Source organism: Ambystoma mexicanum, chromosome 1q, assembly GCF_040938575.1.
Source record: "Ambystoma mexicanum isolate Mex_15411 chromosome 1q, UKY_AmexF1_1, whole genome shotgun sequence".
Classification (NCBI taxonomy): Eukaryota; Metazoa; Chordata; class Amphibia; order Caudata; family Ambystomatidae; genus Ambystoma; species Ambystoma mexicanum.
The window spans coordinates 254,191,761-254,210,036 of NC_090922.1; the positions used below are offsets into that span (position 1 = coordinate 254,191,761).

The 18,276-nt window shown below is 48.3% G+C and overlaps 1 protein-coding gene across 6 annotated transcripts in view; it reads left to right on the plus strand.

Moving 5' to 3' along the window:
* Positions 1–18,276, plus strand: part of LOC138527196 (zinc finger protein 334-like) — a 445,682-nt gene that overhangs the window by 107,606 nt on the left and 319,800 nt on the right. For all 6 annotated transcript variants that reach the window (XM_069638318.1, XM_069638311.1, XM_069638308.1 and 3 more), the window contains exon 3: positions 4,626–4,739. In XM_069638318.1, coding sequence (XP_069494419.1) covers positions 4,626–4,739 — 114 coding nt within the window. The remainder of the gene's footprint in view (positions 1–4,625; positions 4,740–18,276) is intronic.

Here is an 18,276-nt window from a genome sequence, read left to right on the forward strand (position 1 = left end):
TTTTAGGCTTTTCCAGCCTTGGATACAGCTGTTCGCGCCCTCTCAGCAACGTTACCTCTTCGAGAGCGTTCCCTTCCGTTGCTTGGCAGCTGGTATACTTCTCTTGCGGAAATCGAGGATCAGATCTCTCTGCTGCGGTCTGGTCTCTGCGTCTGTTAACTGGTCCCGGCTCACCATGGCTTCTGTATGGTCAAGCCACCAGACGAAGACTGTTTCTTCACAGTCTCCTCCTCTCTCTCGACTTTGGCATTGTTGCCATTCAGGACGCCAGCCTTCCGGCGTCTTACTAGTGGTCACCGCTACCGCTGGCTCCACGTTCTAGTGTGGATTTGCCCAGCTAGGATGTCCTCCCGTCAGAGGATCGCCTCTACGTAGGATTCTCTCGCCTCCATTCCATTTCCTCGTTGTTTTATGTACATCATCTCAAACAAAAGTAGTGTGTCGCTGCTCTTCGACGGTGGAGTTCAGACAAGATCCAGCATTACCTGAAGCCAAAGAGATTTGAAGAAATGCCATTATTTAGAGATTCCAAAACAGAAGTAACTACAGTCTTTTGATTCCCATGTAAACACACAATGTACTCTGGACATGGGAGTCCTTGTCCCCAAGAGGGGAGTCACTCCCTGTGAAGTCCCACTTTCCCAGACTCTTAGGGAGGGTCTTGCTTAGCAGGCTCACCTCACTATCCACAAATGGGTGGCTCCCCTATGGTGAGAAGGACCAATAGTCCAGATTTGTCACACTCCCCAGGATGATGGGCCTGGGGGTGGTGTGGTGTCGATCCCACAATCATTTTCACTGGCTCCCATCCAAGGGCAAGGGCCAATTACAGGAAGCCCAATAGATTACTTACCCCTTTGGGAAGGGCTTCTACCTTAGAGGGGAATTTAATGGAACCCTGGATTGGAGACGATGGGGGGGTAGTGCTTGCAAACTTCTACAGACTTCGTAGGCATACATCGGGGAACCGTTGACCATAGGGTATGAGAGAAAGGAAACCAGGCTTTCCCCAAAGCACAATACGTTTGATTCCACTGAAACTAGGGAATCTGTAGCTATTATCCTTTTAATGGAAGCGAGGAATGGCGCTAATGCACAACCAGCAGGACCTGCATGCCTGGCTCACCTCGCACTGGCACCAAACGCCTTATAGTCTACAGCTGAGAGGGACCTGAATTAGGACAGGAAACTCAACGGTCAACTAGCAGTCCGTCGCACAAGCCATCCATTCTCATTCAGCTAAAAACAGATAAGAGTCCACTCTGGGGGCAGTGTTGGCGTGTGACAACCAGAGAATGGGCCACCCTAAATGAGGACCCAGCCAGCCTCAACTCCCACATCTTCAGGGATGGGCCTACCAGCCATTGCCTACACCAGCTGCCCGAAGAGACACACGTTAGTTCCTTTAACCCAGAGAGAGAGAGAGGCTGAAAGTCAGGGTCATGGTGTCCTCGGCAGAGGGAGGACCAAGCCCCATAGCCGGGCTTTACGCCATCCCCCGGGTTGCATTCTCATGGCCAAACCCCATCCCAGCTAACACCTGAAATTCCCTATGACTAGAGAGGGTCTGGGAGGTGTTAGCACAGCACTATAGAAGCACAAAGCGTCAGTCTGGTAGAGTGGGAATTTAGAGAGAGCAGAAGGGGGACATGAGCTGGAGGAGGGACGAGCCTATATGGAGGTTGATGGAGGAGGTAGTAGGAGTCTGCCCAAGGCCCAGAGGACTGGAGGAGGGACCCAGATGGCTGGTTTGCATTGATGCCTGAGATTTCAGCTGAGGGGTTGGAGCAGGAGCCTGAGAGGCTTGAAAGAGGTACTCTGGCAAGAGGCTAGGGGTCCGAGAGTGGTGGCCAAAGACTGATAGCCCTGGTATAGTTGAGAAAAGAAGGTGGGGTCAGTAAGCCCAGTGCCCAAAGGGGTGAAGAAGGTGATGTTAGAGAGACCAGTGCCCAAATGGGTGAAGGACAGTACAGTGATCAGAGTGTTCAAAGGTGTGAAGAAGGGTAGAACAGTGATAGTAATGGCCAAAAAGGTGTAAACAGGTGAATCTAGGAATTTCAGTGGAAAAGGTGGGAAAGTGCCAGATCTGCACCTTCACATATATGATATGACATGACATGATGTGATATGATAAGATGTGGTATTTATAACGCGCCTGCACACAACAATTAAGGTTACAGAATGAGACCCCTGGAAAATCGAGCAAGAGTATTTTGTTTTTTAGATAAAAAACTGTGCCCTTGAAGAGTGGAATAGGAAATATGAGCCAAGGATGGCCAGCAGAGACGAGGATTGAGAGGGCGAGGAAGGGGAGTGTAGAATAGAGTGCTTGAACGCGGTAGAAAAGTTAAAGTGAGGCCAGGGCGCTCAAAATAAATGTAAGCATCATTAGTAGAAGGGAGAACCTGTGTGTAGTTGGTCACCCTCTTCCCCTGCTCTTCTTCTTGGGTTCACACCAACTACTCAGGATCTATATCGATGCATGCAGGAGGTAATACGTTATCCACCAAGGCCCCTCCCTCCCTTGTCCAAGGGTCTCAATTTCTGCACCTGGTTGGCAATCTGCGGGAACCGACGTTGCAGAACCCTGAAAAGAACAAACCAACAGTGGCAGGTTTCAGAATAGAAGGAAAAGGAAAGGAGATGTCCCCACAAAACAGTGCCACCTGAGGACTAGAGCACGATAAAACGAGCAATGGGAAGTCCAGAGGCTGCTCTGAATGATGACCTGGTTTACTGGCTATGGCTTGTTTTCTTGTCAAGTTTTGTTTGTGGTTATCGTCACCTAGCCTGGAAAGGAAGCCTGACACCTTGCAAGCTGAAGAGAAAGCATTCAATAGCCTTTGAGTTTACCCCGACACCGTGAGTTATTTACAGCAATCTGAATCATCCTGATTGCGTGCCAACCCTATTTGTTATGGTCTCATTCACTGTAAAGGTTCCACAATAAAAACACCTTTCCTTTACACTTCTGAGTGTGCTTTGTCCTTTGATCCCTGTTACAGACATGACCGCACCTCCACTCACACACTGCACATTCTCAATCCTGCTTTACACATCCTCTGCCAGGCATCCTCAGTCATGCTCTGTGAATCCTTAGCAACACCCTGCTACTCTCTATTGCACACCTTCATGTTGGCTCTACATACTCTCAGCCATGCTTTGCTCACGCTCAACCACTGTCTGCAGATCATCATCCGAACATTGATCACACGCCAACAAATCCTCCGTGCTATGCACATACTCAAATGCACTATGTGTCATTTCAATCATGCTTTGCATACCATCAGCCATGCTGTGCATGCATTCCTAGCTACTCTCTCCTACATATGATACACATAAAATAACAATGCAACATCCTTTAGCCAGATTCGGCACAAATTCTCAGCCAGGCACTGCATTCCTCCTCAATCTATTCTATAGAGTAGCAAACCACCTACTGTCCGGGTTTCCACATTATTGCTTCTCTAATGCCTGCGGGCTCTGGCGCGGTATAAATAAATAAATAAAAATCTGCGCTGATAAGTCATTCAGCATTTTTTAAAGAACACTTTTGTCTGTATTAATTGTCTTACAAACTTATGTTACTTTATTCAGGTTTTCTTGTTTTGGTCAATCAATTATTGACATGTCTCATTCCATATGAACACACAGTCTGTTCTTACAACATTTGCAAGTGCATTACCCACAGATCACTTTAGCACCACATGGTTGTGAAGGATCCCTTTCGCCCTCATCCGATACCCTTTCAAAAAGTAATATGTTTTTAATTTAGCATTCATATCAATGTTAACACAGTAAATAATCGTACTCAAGCAAGAAAACCATTCACAGAACGCCAAACACACCTATGTGGTTCCTTATCTTGTATTCACATTGGTCACCTTTTAGTGAGCGTCCACATAGTGTGAAAATAAATACTTCTTATTTTATAGTTTTGTGTACTTTAATCATGGAACTGGAATGCAGACAATAACCTTGCTAGTGTATCTAGACTCACTCTCAAATGGAGGATGGTCTCTAAACTGACCCCCATTGTATGTATGCCTGCCTTCTATAGGGTGAAATATATTTCACTATTTCACATGCTGTTAATGGTAAAAACACATGTACATTATGTGAATAGGCAGAACGATGAGCTGATGCCCAGGCTAGTTGTACCTTAAGCCGTCATGAACTATCTTACTGAATGAAAGTATTCAAGACAGACCACATTCTTCATTCAGCCCTAACACGCTAAAGTGTTAATTCCAAAAGCTTCCTGTTTTATACAGTTCTCGATCTCTCTATGCCCCAGCCAGACAATGTGCTCCACCTCATCCAGGCTCTGAATACCTCTTCATCCACGGTCTGCACACTGACTTTACCACGCTTTGCTCTGCACACACCCTCAGCTCGGGTGTGCATAATTCCTCGCCAGCCAATCTCTACACGGCTGATCAGTTAGGCTTTGTAAACATCCTGCTGTAGTAAACAATTAGTTGAGTCAGTAAACTATTTTTTTTCCTGCTGATTTTCGATTGAAATGACTCTTAATGTAGTGAAATGTGTTAACTCAGTGTGCCTAGGCTTTTTCTGCCTGTGTGGTCGCACATTTCTAATTCATTTTTCTTCCTTATCTCCAGGCTATGCGATTGTAAATACGGATGTCGTGTTCAGGATTAAGAAAGCCGAAGTGCCACATCCTTGGGGCCAGCAACCACAGAAGGGAAGGGAAAACACTTCTTGTGGCACTGCAGGTAAATGCACAATATTTAAAAAAGAATATGGGGACCCCTTTCTTATAAGTTAGAATTGTACTATCTTATACTGCAAAGTGCCTGTTCACTGGAACATCTAAGGCACTGTGAAGGGGAGCAGGTACAGTAGGAATTGCAATTCTTAAATAGATAATATATGATCATTACAAATCGTACATTCAATACTGCACTCCCCAGTATTAGCAGTAATCTAGTTTACTACAGTCCTAGAATCATGCTCTTCTCCTATTCACTTCTAGAAATGGAAAGCAATCTACAGCCAAGCAGCAAACTAGGTAGTATGATGAATCCTACAGAGTTCTCACAGAATCCCACCCAGCCTAAAGTCTCCTCCCAGGTGGCCTGGGGAAGGCAGGTGCTACCTGATCCTACCTAACCACCTAACCAGTACAAAGGATAGTTGAAAGGTTACCTGATACAACTACATCATGCCTCTTAATTGTTTTACCATGAAAAAGAAAATATGTGGCAAACATGGGTAACACATGCTTATATATATTATAGGCAAAAATAATAGAATTTGCAAAACTTGACAAGGTGTACATTTCTTAGGCTCATAAGCAGATTTACTCAGACATGGTGACTGTATTGGACTAGTGACTTGCTTCTTACCAAGGAAGTTCAGCTCTGCCTTTTTTGGCATCTGCTCACCAAGAACTCTGAAACTCTGGGCCTCATTCTGACACTGGCGGAGTCATGAATTTACCAGCAATGGGCAATTACCGGGGCATTCGAGCCCCGCCAGATCCGGTAATTGCCCATTGCCGGGTGCCAGTAATTATTAGTTCCCATTCCCATTTGAGCTCCATAGGGCTCAATGGGAATGGGGAGGTCGGATGCAATGGCACCATTCGTGAACAGTGCCGGTGCATCCGACATGGTCTGCGAGCGGGGGCCGTTCCGCCGGGCTGACAGCCACCCGCTCGCAGACCCGTAGTTTGCCGGTCCCGAAACAACGGTACCGGCAAGCTTACCAGTACCATTGTTTCCGGACTGGCAAACTTATAATGATGCCCTCTGTCCCCCAGCTTGGTTCAGCTTCTTACATAATCTGAAACCTAGTTTATCTAAACTCACCTATTTCCCTGTGAGCCCTTCCTGACTTGTGGGTGTTAGTTTCTTAATCACTAGTTTTCATCTTTTAGAGAGGGTAGCACGGAGCAGGACGATTAGGCGCGGCCAGTTCGACGCAGGCCGATTTGGCGCGACCGATTCGGCGCAGGAGACAATTGGGCACGCCCATTTTGGCGCGCCCAGTTCAGCACTTCGACGTTTGGGCGCGGGGATGTTTTGGCGTGGGGGGGATATTGTCATTGTTTTGAGTCGTTGTGTAAGGAAAATAAATGCGGCACAATAAAGCAACACGGCATCAGAATTAAAAACTTGCCTGCTTATAAACACGCACTCAGACATGTATTAGAACCGCTCAGACGTCATTTTTTGCAATATACCCTAGTCCCGCCTACATCTAAAATAAAGAGCCTGGCATAGACTGTGCACGTTTCTGAGGACACGTTGAGGTTGAAATGTGAATTGTATGTGGCTTAGCGCCTACTCTCTTCGCACCGCCATATCGCCATTCACTCTTATTAAAGGCGTTGACTTTGGGCGAGTTCTTTTTTTAAGGAATGTTTATGATGATAGGCCAGTAATGTGTACTCAGCATCGGTAACTCGTGACATTGTAGAGGTTGTTTTACTTGAGTAACCTTAAATGCTTTTCAAAGTACTATATGGTCAAAACGCTGTGTGTTTTAGTTAAGTGTGTGTAGGTTTGTTCTCTAACTGTATGTATGTGTGTGTGAGTTTTCTCACAATGTATGTTTGTGTGTACACGTTTTGTCACTGTGTGTGTGTGTGTGCGCACACATGTTTGTTGTGTTACTTTGTGTGTGAGGTGGGGGTATAGCAGAGCTAGTGAGGGGTATAGCAGAGCTAGTGAGGGGTATAGCAGAGCTAGTGGGGTGTATAGCAGAGCTTGTGGGGTGTGCGTATAGCAGAGCTAGTGGGGTGTGTGTATAGCAGAGCTAGTGAGGTGTATAGCAGAGCTAGTGAGGGGTATAGCAGAGCTAGTGAGGAGTATAGCAGAGCTAGTGGGGTGTATAGCAGAGCTAGTGGGGGTATAGCAGAGCTAGTGCGGGGTATAGCAGAGCGAGTGGCCTGTATAGCAGAGCGAGTGAGGGGTATAGCAGAGCTAGTGGGGGTATAGCAGAGCTAGTGAGGGGTATAGTAGAGCTAGTGAGGGGTATAGCAGAGCTAGTGAGGGGTATAGCAGAGCTAGTGGGGTGTATAGCAGAGCTAGTGAGGGGTATAGCAGAGCTAGTGAGGGGTATAGTAGAGCTAGTGAGGGGTATAGCACAGCTAGTGGGGTGTATAGCAGAGCTAGAGTGCACGCTCGAGATGCTGCCAGCACGCCGGTGGAATCTTCGTGGCCAGTGCACTGCCAGCTTTCCTGGAGAAGTGCGAACAGCATGCAGGCGATCTCTTCTGACGCCAGGGCCGCCCACTTCTGTGCACCCAAGGGGATACATGCCGAATGCGCGCCGGTGACCTCAAGAGGCTCTCGTGACCTCTTTAACCATCAAACATGCACTATTAGCTTCCAGGATGGGAGCCACATTCCCCGAATAACTCTCACAGACGGGCATGTGTCAGGCACACAGGCACGCACCGATGCAGGGGAACGCGTAACCACAGACAGGCATATGAAGACACACAGACTTGTACACATCACACACATCAAAGTGTACCCACATACAAGCATACATAGAAATGCATGCGCACACGTCTTCATAAATGCCCCCTCAGCACACACACCCCTGTACAAATACACGGACGGATGCCAATAAGAGCATTCACGCTGAAATACACGCTGTATATAACACATGCTTCTGAGGCTTGTGGAATCTGCTTAGATCACATGCTGTGCATAGGCCGACATCTAGTGGAAGCTGCGGAGTATTAGTTTGTTTTTCGAAACTCGAAAATGGGCGTCGACACAGGCGTGCCAGTAATACTATCCCTAGTGTGACGTCCACTGTACCCAAGATCCCTCACGCGTCTAGGATCCTCAGATTGTTTTTTTCCGCCATACTGGTCGGAAGCATCTTGCGGAGTCCCCTGGCCTTAGCCATACTTTTGCTAATAATTGAAAATTATAATTCTTATTGGCATCCTTCCCCACCCCAACGTCGACCCTCGACACTCGACGACGGCTGGAGAAGACATCGACCGTCGGCTGCCGCACGACGGATCTGGGCCTCGGAAGGCCGCTGGCCTCGGCCCGGGCCTGGTAGGCCGCTGGCCTCGGCCCTGCAAGTAGGGAGAGTGGGGGGTGGTACATACTCTTCACTCTTGATAGATAAGTACACCTTATCTTATATATTTCATACACTTACCAGCCCGCTGCCTTTAGGTGCGTATGGAGGGTACCCCTTTCCAATTCTGCCCCAAGTGCAACCGCAAATACCCTTGGGTCGACCGGCACGCCACGTGCAATCTCTGCTTGCCGAGGGACCACCCCGAAGCGAACTGCAGAGCGTGTAGTAGGTTTAAACCTAAGACACTTAAGGACCGTTCGACTAAGCGTTGGGCCCACCACGCCAGGCAGGCGGCCATGGCAGCGGAGGGCGCCTTCAGCGATGGCAGCGACGCCGTACTTTCGGACGGCGAGGGCATTACGGCGTCGAAAGACAGCCGAGCGCAGGTCCCCGACCTCGGAAGGTCGTCCGGCAGGGCGGCTATGGGGAAGACCCCCGGCGACGCAAGCGCTACACACCCTACACACACTAAGCACACTAAGTCCAACCGAACCTCGACGACGTCGACTTCTCGGAAAGAGGCACAGATAGAACGGTCCGACTCGGTTTCCTCTGGGCGCTCTCGATCGAGATCGCCTCATGACGCAAGGCAATCATCCACTCTTGCCAAGAGTGCCTCGCTCCCTAGACTAACGGAAGTTCGATCGTCGGAGGACGAAGACGACTTCCACCCCCAGGCCGCGCTCCAAGAGACGGAGCCCATAGTTAACACCAGCGAGGCCCCACGCTCGAAAAACACAGATACCTCTCCCGATCCTCGACGCCAGGCGTCGAAAGTCTCTGGGGCCTCCAAGGGACAGGGAAAACATTTTTCCACGCACGGGGAGGGGGGGAAACAGCGGAAAGCACATTCTTCCACTCCTGTACGACCATCCTTCCCCCCCTAAGCAAACAGATAAATACAAGTCTACTGAGAGATCAACATCCAGCAAGGGTACCCTTGATAAGTCCCCTAAATTGCCTACTAAAGTCATACCCTGTTCCAAAGAATGGTCCACTGAAGACATAGACAGGGTCATGTCAAGGATGTCTTCCTTGGCTGATTTCTACGACAAGAATCCAGAGCATTTCCTCTCGTATGACCCTCACGGGGCCACACCCTCAGGTTCCACTGATCCTATCCCCCTAAGTAAAAAGGCCTGGTTCGAAAGACCTGAACCCTTCGAGGTGCAGCCTTACTCTACTCCATTCCCTGAGGGGGAACAGGAGTTTGGAATTATGGAGGAACAAGCCGGGACGGAATACTATGCGGATGATGAGGATCAGGAGGAGGAAGAAGATGAGTAGATTCCCCGGTAGAGAACGAAGCCCCAATTACCGACTCGCCAGTCGATAACCAGCCCCTCCTTAATGAGGTTCTCGCTCGCGCGGCAGAACATTTTCACATCGACACCCACGGTGTACAGGAGGAAAGGGACTTCGCAGAAGAGTTGGTGGGAGAGAGGAGGCCGGTCGCTCAGACCATCCCTATCCTTAAATCCATCCAACGAACAATAGACCCGTCCCTGGTGAACCCAAACCTCACCAGAGCAGTCAACCCCAGGGTCGAAAAGCTTTTCCGGGCAGCCCAGTCTGACCCTCTCTATATAAGAGGACATCTTAAACCAGACTCCCTAGTTGTTACCAACACTCGGAAGAGGGCTGGAACACCCTTATCTTCATCTGAAGCTCCTCCCGACAAGGAGAGCAAGAAACTTTACGGGTTTGGCAGGAAGGTAGCCTCAACGTCCGCCTACCAAGCAAGGATTGCTAACTCCACCACCCTGTTGGCCAGCTACAACTGCCATCAATGGGAAGAGGTCGCGGCGCTCATAGCCTCTGCTCCTGAACCGTTAAAGGGCCAACTGGCTCGGATCTCGGCAGAAGGGAGAGCTGTGTCTGGTTGCATATTAAAAGCAACTTTCGACGCCGCGGACAACGCAGGAAGATTGATAGCAGAAGGTACTGTTATCAAAAGACATGCGTGGTTACGGCAGTCGGGGTTCAAAACAGAAACTCAGGCTTCATTAATAGACAAGCCGGTGGAACCCGATCTATTGTTTGGGAAAGCGGTCGAAGACGCACTTAAAAACGCCAAGGACGAATACGAGACACTGAAATCCCTTGGCCAACTAACCAACAAACCCACGAACCAGAGGGGGAATAGTAATTTTCGTCGCCCACGCGGCCAAAATTCTCAAAGAGGCAACTATGCCCAGGTACAGGGTACACAGTGGAACAACAGCCAGCAGTCTACCCAAAGTTACGGCAGGGGTAACAAGAGAGGGCGTGGAAGAGGCAGAGGCAGCCCCAACAAGGGAGGTGGCACGCCCCCACCAAAGCAGTGACGCTCAGTTCAGGGTCCCTTCTCACGCAACCCCAGTAGGGGGACGCATTTCCAACTTCACCCAGGCTTGGGAAGGGATCACCTCAGACAGATGGGTGCTGTCAACAGTGTCCACAGGATATTGTATAGAATTACTGCAGCGTCCCCGGAACCATCCTCCACGACAAAGAGTACACTCTTTAGAACATCAGAAGATCCTCCTCGAGGAGATTGCCATTCTGCTCGAAAAGGACGCGATAGAACTCGTCCCAGGACACCAGGTAAACAAGGGTATCTATTCAACTTACTTCCTTGTGCCAAAGAAAGATTTGACAATGCGCCCAGTACTGGACTACGGCCTGCCAACAAGTATGTCAAGCCCCAAAAATTCCGTATGACCACGCTACAAGAGGTAATCCCCCTCCTAAAAAAGGGGGATTACATGGCAACCTTGGATATGAAAGATGCTTATTTTCATATTTCCATGCTCCCGGCGCACAGAAAGTACTTGCGCTTCAAGGTGGACAGTCGGCACTACCAATTCAAGGTACTGCCCTTCGGGATAGCTTCAGCACCCAGGGTATTCACCAAGGTACTGGCGGTGGCAGCTGCACACCTACGCAGGGAGGCAATCCCAGTGTACACTTATCTGGACGACTGGCTCATAACGGGGGCAACCCCAGGAATTTGCAGGACAAACATTCAAAGGACTATCGACCTCCTCCACGAATTAGGCTTCTCAATCAACGAGAAGAAGTCAAGCCTAGTGCCAAGCACCTCAAAACAGTTCCTGGGAGCAATCCTAGATACTCAGAAAGGGTTGACCTTCCCTTCGGAAGAAAGAATTCGGAATATACTACTGAAAATTCCACATTATCAGTCCGGTCAACAAATAACGGTACGCAAAGCAATGCGGTTACTGGGCATGATGGCGTCATGCATTTACCTGGTCCCCCACGCGCGACTGCGCATGCGTCCTATGCAGGAATGGTTGGCGAAACAGTGGTCTCAGGCAAGTGGTCAGTGGGACGATCTAGTGGTCGTTTCGCCAACACTTGTACAGAGCCTACACTGGTGGACAAGAGAGAATCTCGCAAGGGGAAAACCCTTTTACGATCCCGAAGTGCAGGCAGTCGTGACTACAGATGCATGCCTGACTGGGTGGGGAGCTCACCTTCTCCACCACACAGCTCAGGGTCTCTGGTCTCACTCAGTAGCCAAGAACCACATCAACCTGCTAGAGCTTCTGGCAGTATTCAGAGCGCTTCGGGCGTTCGAGCCCCATCTAATAAACTTGTCGGTGCAGATCCGGACAGACAGCACGACAGCCATGTTCTATCTGAACAAGCAAGGAGGGACTCGTTCGCCAAATCTATCCAAGCTTGCCCAGAAAATCTGGATATGGGCTCTCAGACGGAACATCTTCCTGTCATCGCAACATGTTCCAGGGGAGCTCAATTCCCTAGCGGATGCTCTAAGCAGAGACTCCCTCCCAGAAGAACACGAATGGGTCCTTCACAGAGAGATCGTAGAAGATCTCTTCTCTCAGTGGGGTTTCCCCACTATAGACTTATTCGCCACAAGCGAAAACAAACAATGCCCAGGATTTGCATCCAGGTTCCCCCAGCCAGACTCCCAAGGGAACGCCCTGTGGATGAACTGGTCAGGGATGTTTGCGTATGCTTTTCCACCAACTCCTCTCATCAGGAAGGTAGTGTACAAGATGAACAAGGAATCGATGACGCTCATCCTAGTTGCTCCCATGTGGGCGAGACAACCATGGTTTCCACACCTACGCAGGATGGCGGTGTGCGAGCCCATCAAACTCCCAGCCTGGTACAACCTACTGTCCCAGCAACAAGGTCAAACAGTGCACCAGCAACCCAATTCAATGAACCTGGCAGCATGGCTCCTGAGGTCATAGAGTTTGGACATCTCAATTTACCACAGAGGTGTATGGACATCCTAAAAGAATCCAGGAAACCAAACACAAGGCACTGTTACTCTGACAAGTGGAAGAGATTTGTTATTTGGTGCCAGAATAAACAAATCAACCCGGTTGATTGCACTCCTTCCAACATTGTGACATACATGCTCCACCTGCTGGATGCAGGATTGGTTTTTAACTCTCTGAAAGTACACCTGGCTGCCCTCTCGGCTTACACCACATCCCATAACAAGGTGTCGTGGTGGAAAGTACCAGTAGTTAAAGCCTTCATGGAAGGAGTAAAGAGACTTCACCCTCCTATTTCTAACCCACCACCAGGATGGGACCTTAATGTGGTGCTAGCTAAGCTCATGGGCCCCCCTTTCGAACCCATGCATAAAAGTAGTCTCAAACACCTGACTTATAAAACTGCCTTCTTAGTAGCCATTACCTCTATAAGAAGGGTCAGTGAAATTCAGGCTCTGTCAGTGCAGGATCCTTTCTTTACTGTCCACAAAGACAAACTGGTTTTACGCACACACCCTAGGTTCTCACCTAAATTTATATCTAAATTCCATGTAAACCAGTCCATCGAGCTTCCGGCTTTCTTCCAGAACCCGCAAAGCTCGGCTAAGGTGAAACTACACACCCTAGATGTGCGTAGGGCGGTCCTCTACTATGTAAACAAAACCAGACCGCTAAGGAAAACAGATCAACTGTTTGTCTCCGTAGCTACAGGCAGAGAGGGAGATCGCGTCTCTAAAGGCGCTATTTAGAAGTGGATTATCAACTGTATACAGCTGTGTTACTCTCTTTCTGAAAAAACTCTGCCTTTTTACGCCAAGAGCCCACTCTACTAGAGGCATTGGGGCCACTCTGGCTTTCATTGCAAATGTTCCCCTCGACACCATTTGCAAAGCAGCTACTTGGAGCTCTATTCACACTTTTACTCAGCATTACTGCATTGACACTCATTCCAAGACAGATACACAAGTGGGATAAGCGGTTCTGAGACACCTGTTTGCTCATGACTCTTCTCACATCCCACCTCCTTCTTCTGGTACTGCTCGCTAATCTATGCACAGCATGTGATCTAAGCAGATTCCACAAGCCTCAGAAGGGATACATTACTCACCGTAATCGTATTTCTGATGCTTGTATCTGCTTAGATTCACATGCGACCCACCCTTCCTCCCCTCCGAGAGAAGGCGCATGATTACTGGTAGTCTTACCTTTCTGTCTATCTGCTTGGATTATCTGTACTCACGCTACTCCTCATGCTTCCTCATGTCAGAAAAAATACAATCTGAGGATCCTAGACGCGTGAGGGATCTTGGGTACAGTGGACGTCACACTAGGGATAGTATTACTGGCACGCCTGTGTCGACGCCCATTTTCGAGTTTCGAAAAACAAACTGTAATACTCCGCAGCTTCCACTAGATGTCGGCCTATGCACAGCATGTGAATCTAAGCAGATACAAGCATCAGAAATACGATTACGGTGAGTAATGTATCCCATATAGACACATACGTGCACACATACGAACCCTGATCCTTCACACACTTCCCTGTTCCACACACTTCACGTAGTCACTTGACCCCAAATTATTTTCAAATGCAACACGTTGTCAGGCACAGTTCCCGTCAACGTGCTTCATTTGAAAATAATAATTTTAAATTTGGCGTGAGGAAGTTTAGACGTGGCTGCAATGTCAGCCACATCCAAACGTCCCTCGCGCCAAATCGGCGGCGCCACAAAGGCTCCTGCGCTGAAATGGGCACGACGAACTGGCCGCTGCAGCCAACTGGCCGCGCCAAACGGGCCCGTGGCGAAACGCCCACGCCAAAAGGGGGTGTACCGAGGGTAGCAGGTTCTTTTACACCAGCACTGAAAATGCTACACTGGCTACCAATAAATCAGCGAGTAAAGTTCAAATCAATGTGCATAATGCACAGAGCAATCCATACTCAAGGAGCAGAGTTCCTAAAAGAGAAAGTAAATATCTACGGCCCAACAAGACCACTCAGATCAAGCAACAACATCCGCCTAGAATCAAAATCATAGAACAAAAGAACATTCAAAGGTTCATTTTTCTCTCACCTGGCACCAATATCCTGGAAAAAGCTACCTAAAAACATATGTAACAAAAGGGACCATCTTCAATTCAGAAAATTGCAAAATACTTGGCTCTTTGCCCCAGAGCCAGAAGGCATCAACTAGGAAGCATATACGCAGTGGGAAACAAGAATCCCAGGGAGGGAACCCTTCCTCCCTAATCTCCAAACCTATCATCCCTAACTGCAGGGTGGGGGAGGATGCCATTAATGCATACGACCATACCATAAGGGAAACGTAGGTATGTTAGGATCCCACTTGGGAATAGAGAAGGAGGGACCAGGAGAGCTGGGGAGGACGCCATGCCCACATACAGCTAGTCCGCAGAGGAAACATTGGCAGGTCAGGACCACCAACACGGAAATGGGCAGGAAGAGAGAAAGAATCCTGTAAACTATACATCGCCAACACCAGGGAGGGGGATCACGCCTGCTTCGAACAGGTAAACAATTAAAGTAGCACAGGGGAAAACTGCCAACCCATCATACCTGCCAACTAGACAGACAAACTAAAATACCAAACTTGCAGGATATCCATAGATGTGGAACAAACAAACGCAAAGACTAAGAGGTAAGGAAAGAAGACCCCAAAAAACCCACTAACCACAACTAGAAAACCTCAACTTTCCCCATACACTTCTCACACAGAAACCCATACAACCACTTCGCCGCACAGCAATCCACGCGTACTTCACCACACCGCAACAACAGACAAAAAACACATAACCGGTATCAACAGCACATTGGAACTCTCACCAATCCGATAACTGCACTCAAGCTTAGCGCACAGTGAAAACCGAACTGAAGTGTCACTGCCCCTCATGTCCCCAGCCCTCCAAGATGTCAGGCTGGAGCCAGGCCACGATCACCTACATGGCCCTCAAGGGCCTCTCCATCCCTCCAAAGACCCACTTGGAGTCAGACTTGGCGCTTGTGGCACCAGACTCACTCACTCCCATAGGATAACATTGGGGATTGGACTTGTAGTGCATTGATGGGGACAAGATGGATGCCCCCACATATTTCGGTTCCCAGAACTGCATGTGCGGTCTAGTCTTTTGGGTGTGGTTCAGCCCAGAGGCACCTGGGATACCCAGAGACTATTTAAGCCACACCCAGGCTGAGAAACATGCTTTGCGTTTTCTGCACCTGCAGCGTGACACTCATCGTGTTCGGATCGGTCTCCAGTAGGCCTGCATCTTTCTTCTGCGCTCAGCTCCTGTAAGAACAAGAACACCGTTAGGAACAGCCTTACCTTGCGGCGCTTCTGCCCATCAGTCATCGCTCCTTCTGTTCTGTGGGCATCTTCGGCGGTGTCATTCCCATCCCGGCACGCTGCTTCCTAAGTAAAAGGGAAAAGAACAGAAAAAAGGCATTAGGAAGCATTCTGCAAATCTTCGCTTAATTTTAAATTCTGTTCGAGCTTCAAACGCTTACCTGAATCCTAGCCGTTCTGGGGCAACTCTGTCTCCGGAACTTCTCATCCATCTGCAAGAGGGAAAAGACACTCCAGGTTAGCGTGGAAACATCTAGAGGTGCCGCATACCGCGCTCACTCACCGCATTTGTTCTTCATAACCGGCATCCACGCTGAAAACGGTGCGGCACCTAAAAGACACAGAAAAATAACTCAGTTCAATGCAGATACGAAAGGGGTGCATGGTGCATTGCGCTCTCACTCACCTTCAGCGCTACACATCTCAGCAGCACGCCGCCATCCCCGGACGCCGGCCATCATCTAAGGAAGGAAAGGAACGAAATTAGAGAACTGTTCAAAAGACTCATTATACTTACCTGTCGGACTCTTGCCAGTGAAGTAACTAGGCAGCAACGAGCCCGCATCAATCAACGCGCCCCTGCGCTGAAGGCAGGACGGAGAGCACACTATCCAAGAAAACAAGGTGAGCTATGGATCAAAGGGAAGGGTTGGACCCCGGGGAAGAAGGGGTTCAAGCACACAGAGACAAATGGGAGTTAAACTCTACCAATCCTGTGTTTCAGGCCCAGTCTCCAGTCGAATAGCCTCCAGGGAAGGGTTCGAGGTCGTAAGAGGTCAGAACAGGCTGCGTGACGTCCCCGTGGATACCAGGTGAACGTTACATGAAGCTGCCAACCAGACATCCCAGCTCTCACTCTCCTGCTCCCACTACACCCTACTAACCTCCACACCCCTCCTGTTTCAGATCCGCCAGAGCGCGCGTGGACCACTTCCCGGTGGTGAGTAGCATCGTTTGTTGTTGTGAATTTCAAATCCTGCTGGTGTTCTCAATACTTGGTTGATCCCTTCAAGACATTGACTGTTCTCTGGATTTATTGTTCTTGACCTTGGGCTCTTGTTTTTTGGACGGTCTCTTGGATCCCCACTCAGGATTCGTTTTGGATTACGTGGCTCCGAACTTCTCTGTCCCTGGTATTGCTTCTGTCTGATATTGGTTGGACTGTGACCTTTGCCTGTGCGTCCGTTAGGCTAGTAATCAACAGGCGGTTGCCTAGTCTATGGACTTCCATCAAATTGTGGTGGGAGATACTCTCAGTAGGTTCACCACTCCTTTTCTGCTTGCTACTTGTAGGATATGTCCTATTGGGAAGAAGAGAAATGGGTGGTGGTACAGGTATTCTGTTAATACTAACTCAAATATTGTTGGTTTTCCTTTTAATGCTGGGAACTTACCTGGCGGTATTCCCTTCCCCTTTTCACCTGAGCCTCTTGTATTCATGTTTTCCATTATTACCGAGGAAGAACTCTCATGAGAAAATTCACCCTTTTACAAGGAGGCCATAGTGCTTCACCTGGACCTCTGACCGTGGTAAAAGTGTCAGTAATTCTGTTACTGCTGAAAGAGTGGCAATAACGGAATTGCTATAACCTTTTTACTGCATGACCAAGCTACTAATGAGGCCCATAGTCTTCCAAGAAATACAAACAACGGTTACATTGTATTAAGTCTGAAGCCGCAGTATGCAGGTAATTCTTTTCAAAGAACACGTGCTAATAAAATAAAGTTTAACACTCAGGTTGTGAAAATGACTGTGGCCTTTGTGAAATGCATTATTAATTCAAACTGAGCCCATTTCTAAATGAATTAAAACAAATATAGCTTGTAGCTCATTTGTGACAACCAAGACCCAATTTTATTTTCGATTCTGTGAACGACATGGAGTAGTGTGTTTCACATTGCGATATTCAATGGCAGAGCAATGTGTACATTAAATCTTTGGGAAAGCTTGTGTAAAAATATAAAATACATATTGAACTCAATGGAGATTGTCAATAGCTATGCACTTCCGTTTGTGTTTTGCAGCTCACATGTGTCCAATTCAATAGCAAATGTGTACATAGCGGCAGACCCAACAGCTTGACTTGGTTTGTAAAACGTTCAACACAGATTTACATAAAATACAACACACCCACCACAGGAACGGTGAAACACGCTTAAGCAAGGTGTGACTGGCTTGAACCTGTGACATTTGAGAGTAGAGAGAGAAAAGAGGGGGGCTGGGGACAGCTGCCGTTTATCAAGTCTGCATGTAGATTTTCCTTCAGCTACACAGGAAAAGAATGTCTTCATTCAGCATATTTGCAGAAGGGTTTCCTTTTAGAATCCCTGTAAAAAAAGATCAACAAAGTTCCTGGTTTCAAATTGATCGTGATTAGAATTTATATGTGTACACCCCATCAGTCTCTCGTCTAGATGATCTCGCTGATTGTATAGTCTCAGCTTCTCGACGAGTCAAAACAGCCAAGGGACCTTGTTCTTAATGATGGAGCTGTTCCTAGTAAAATGTCAGGCATAGTTCGAGCACATCCACTTTGTTGAAAGGTGGCTATAACTACAATCCCATTGAGTAT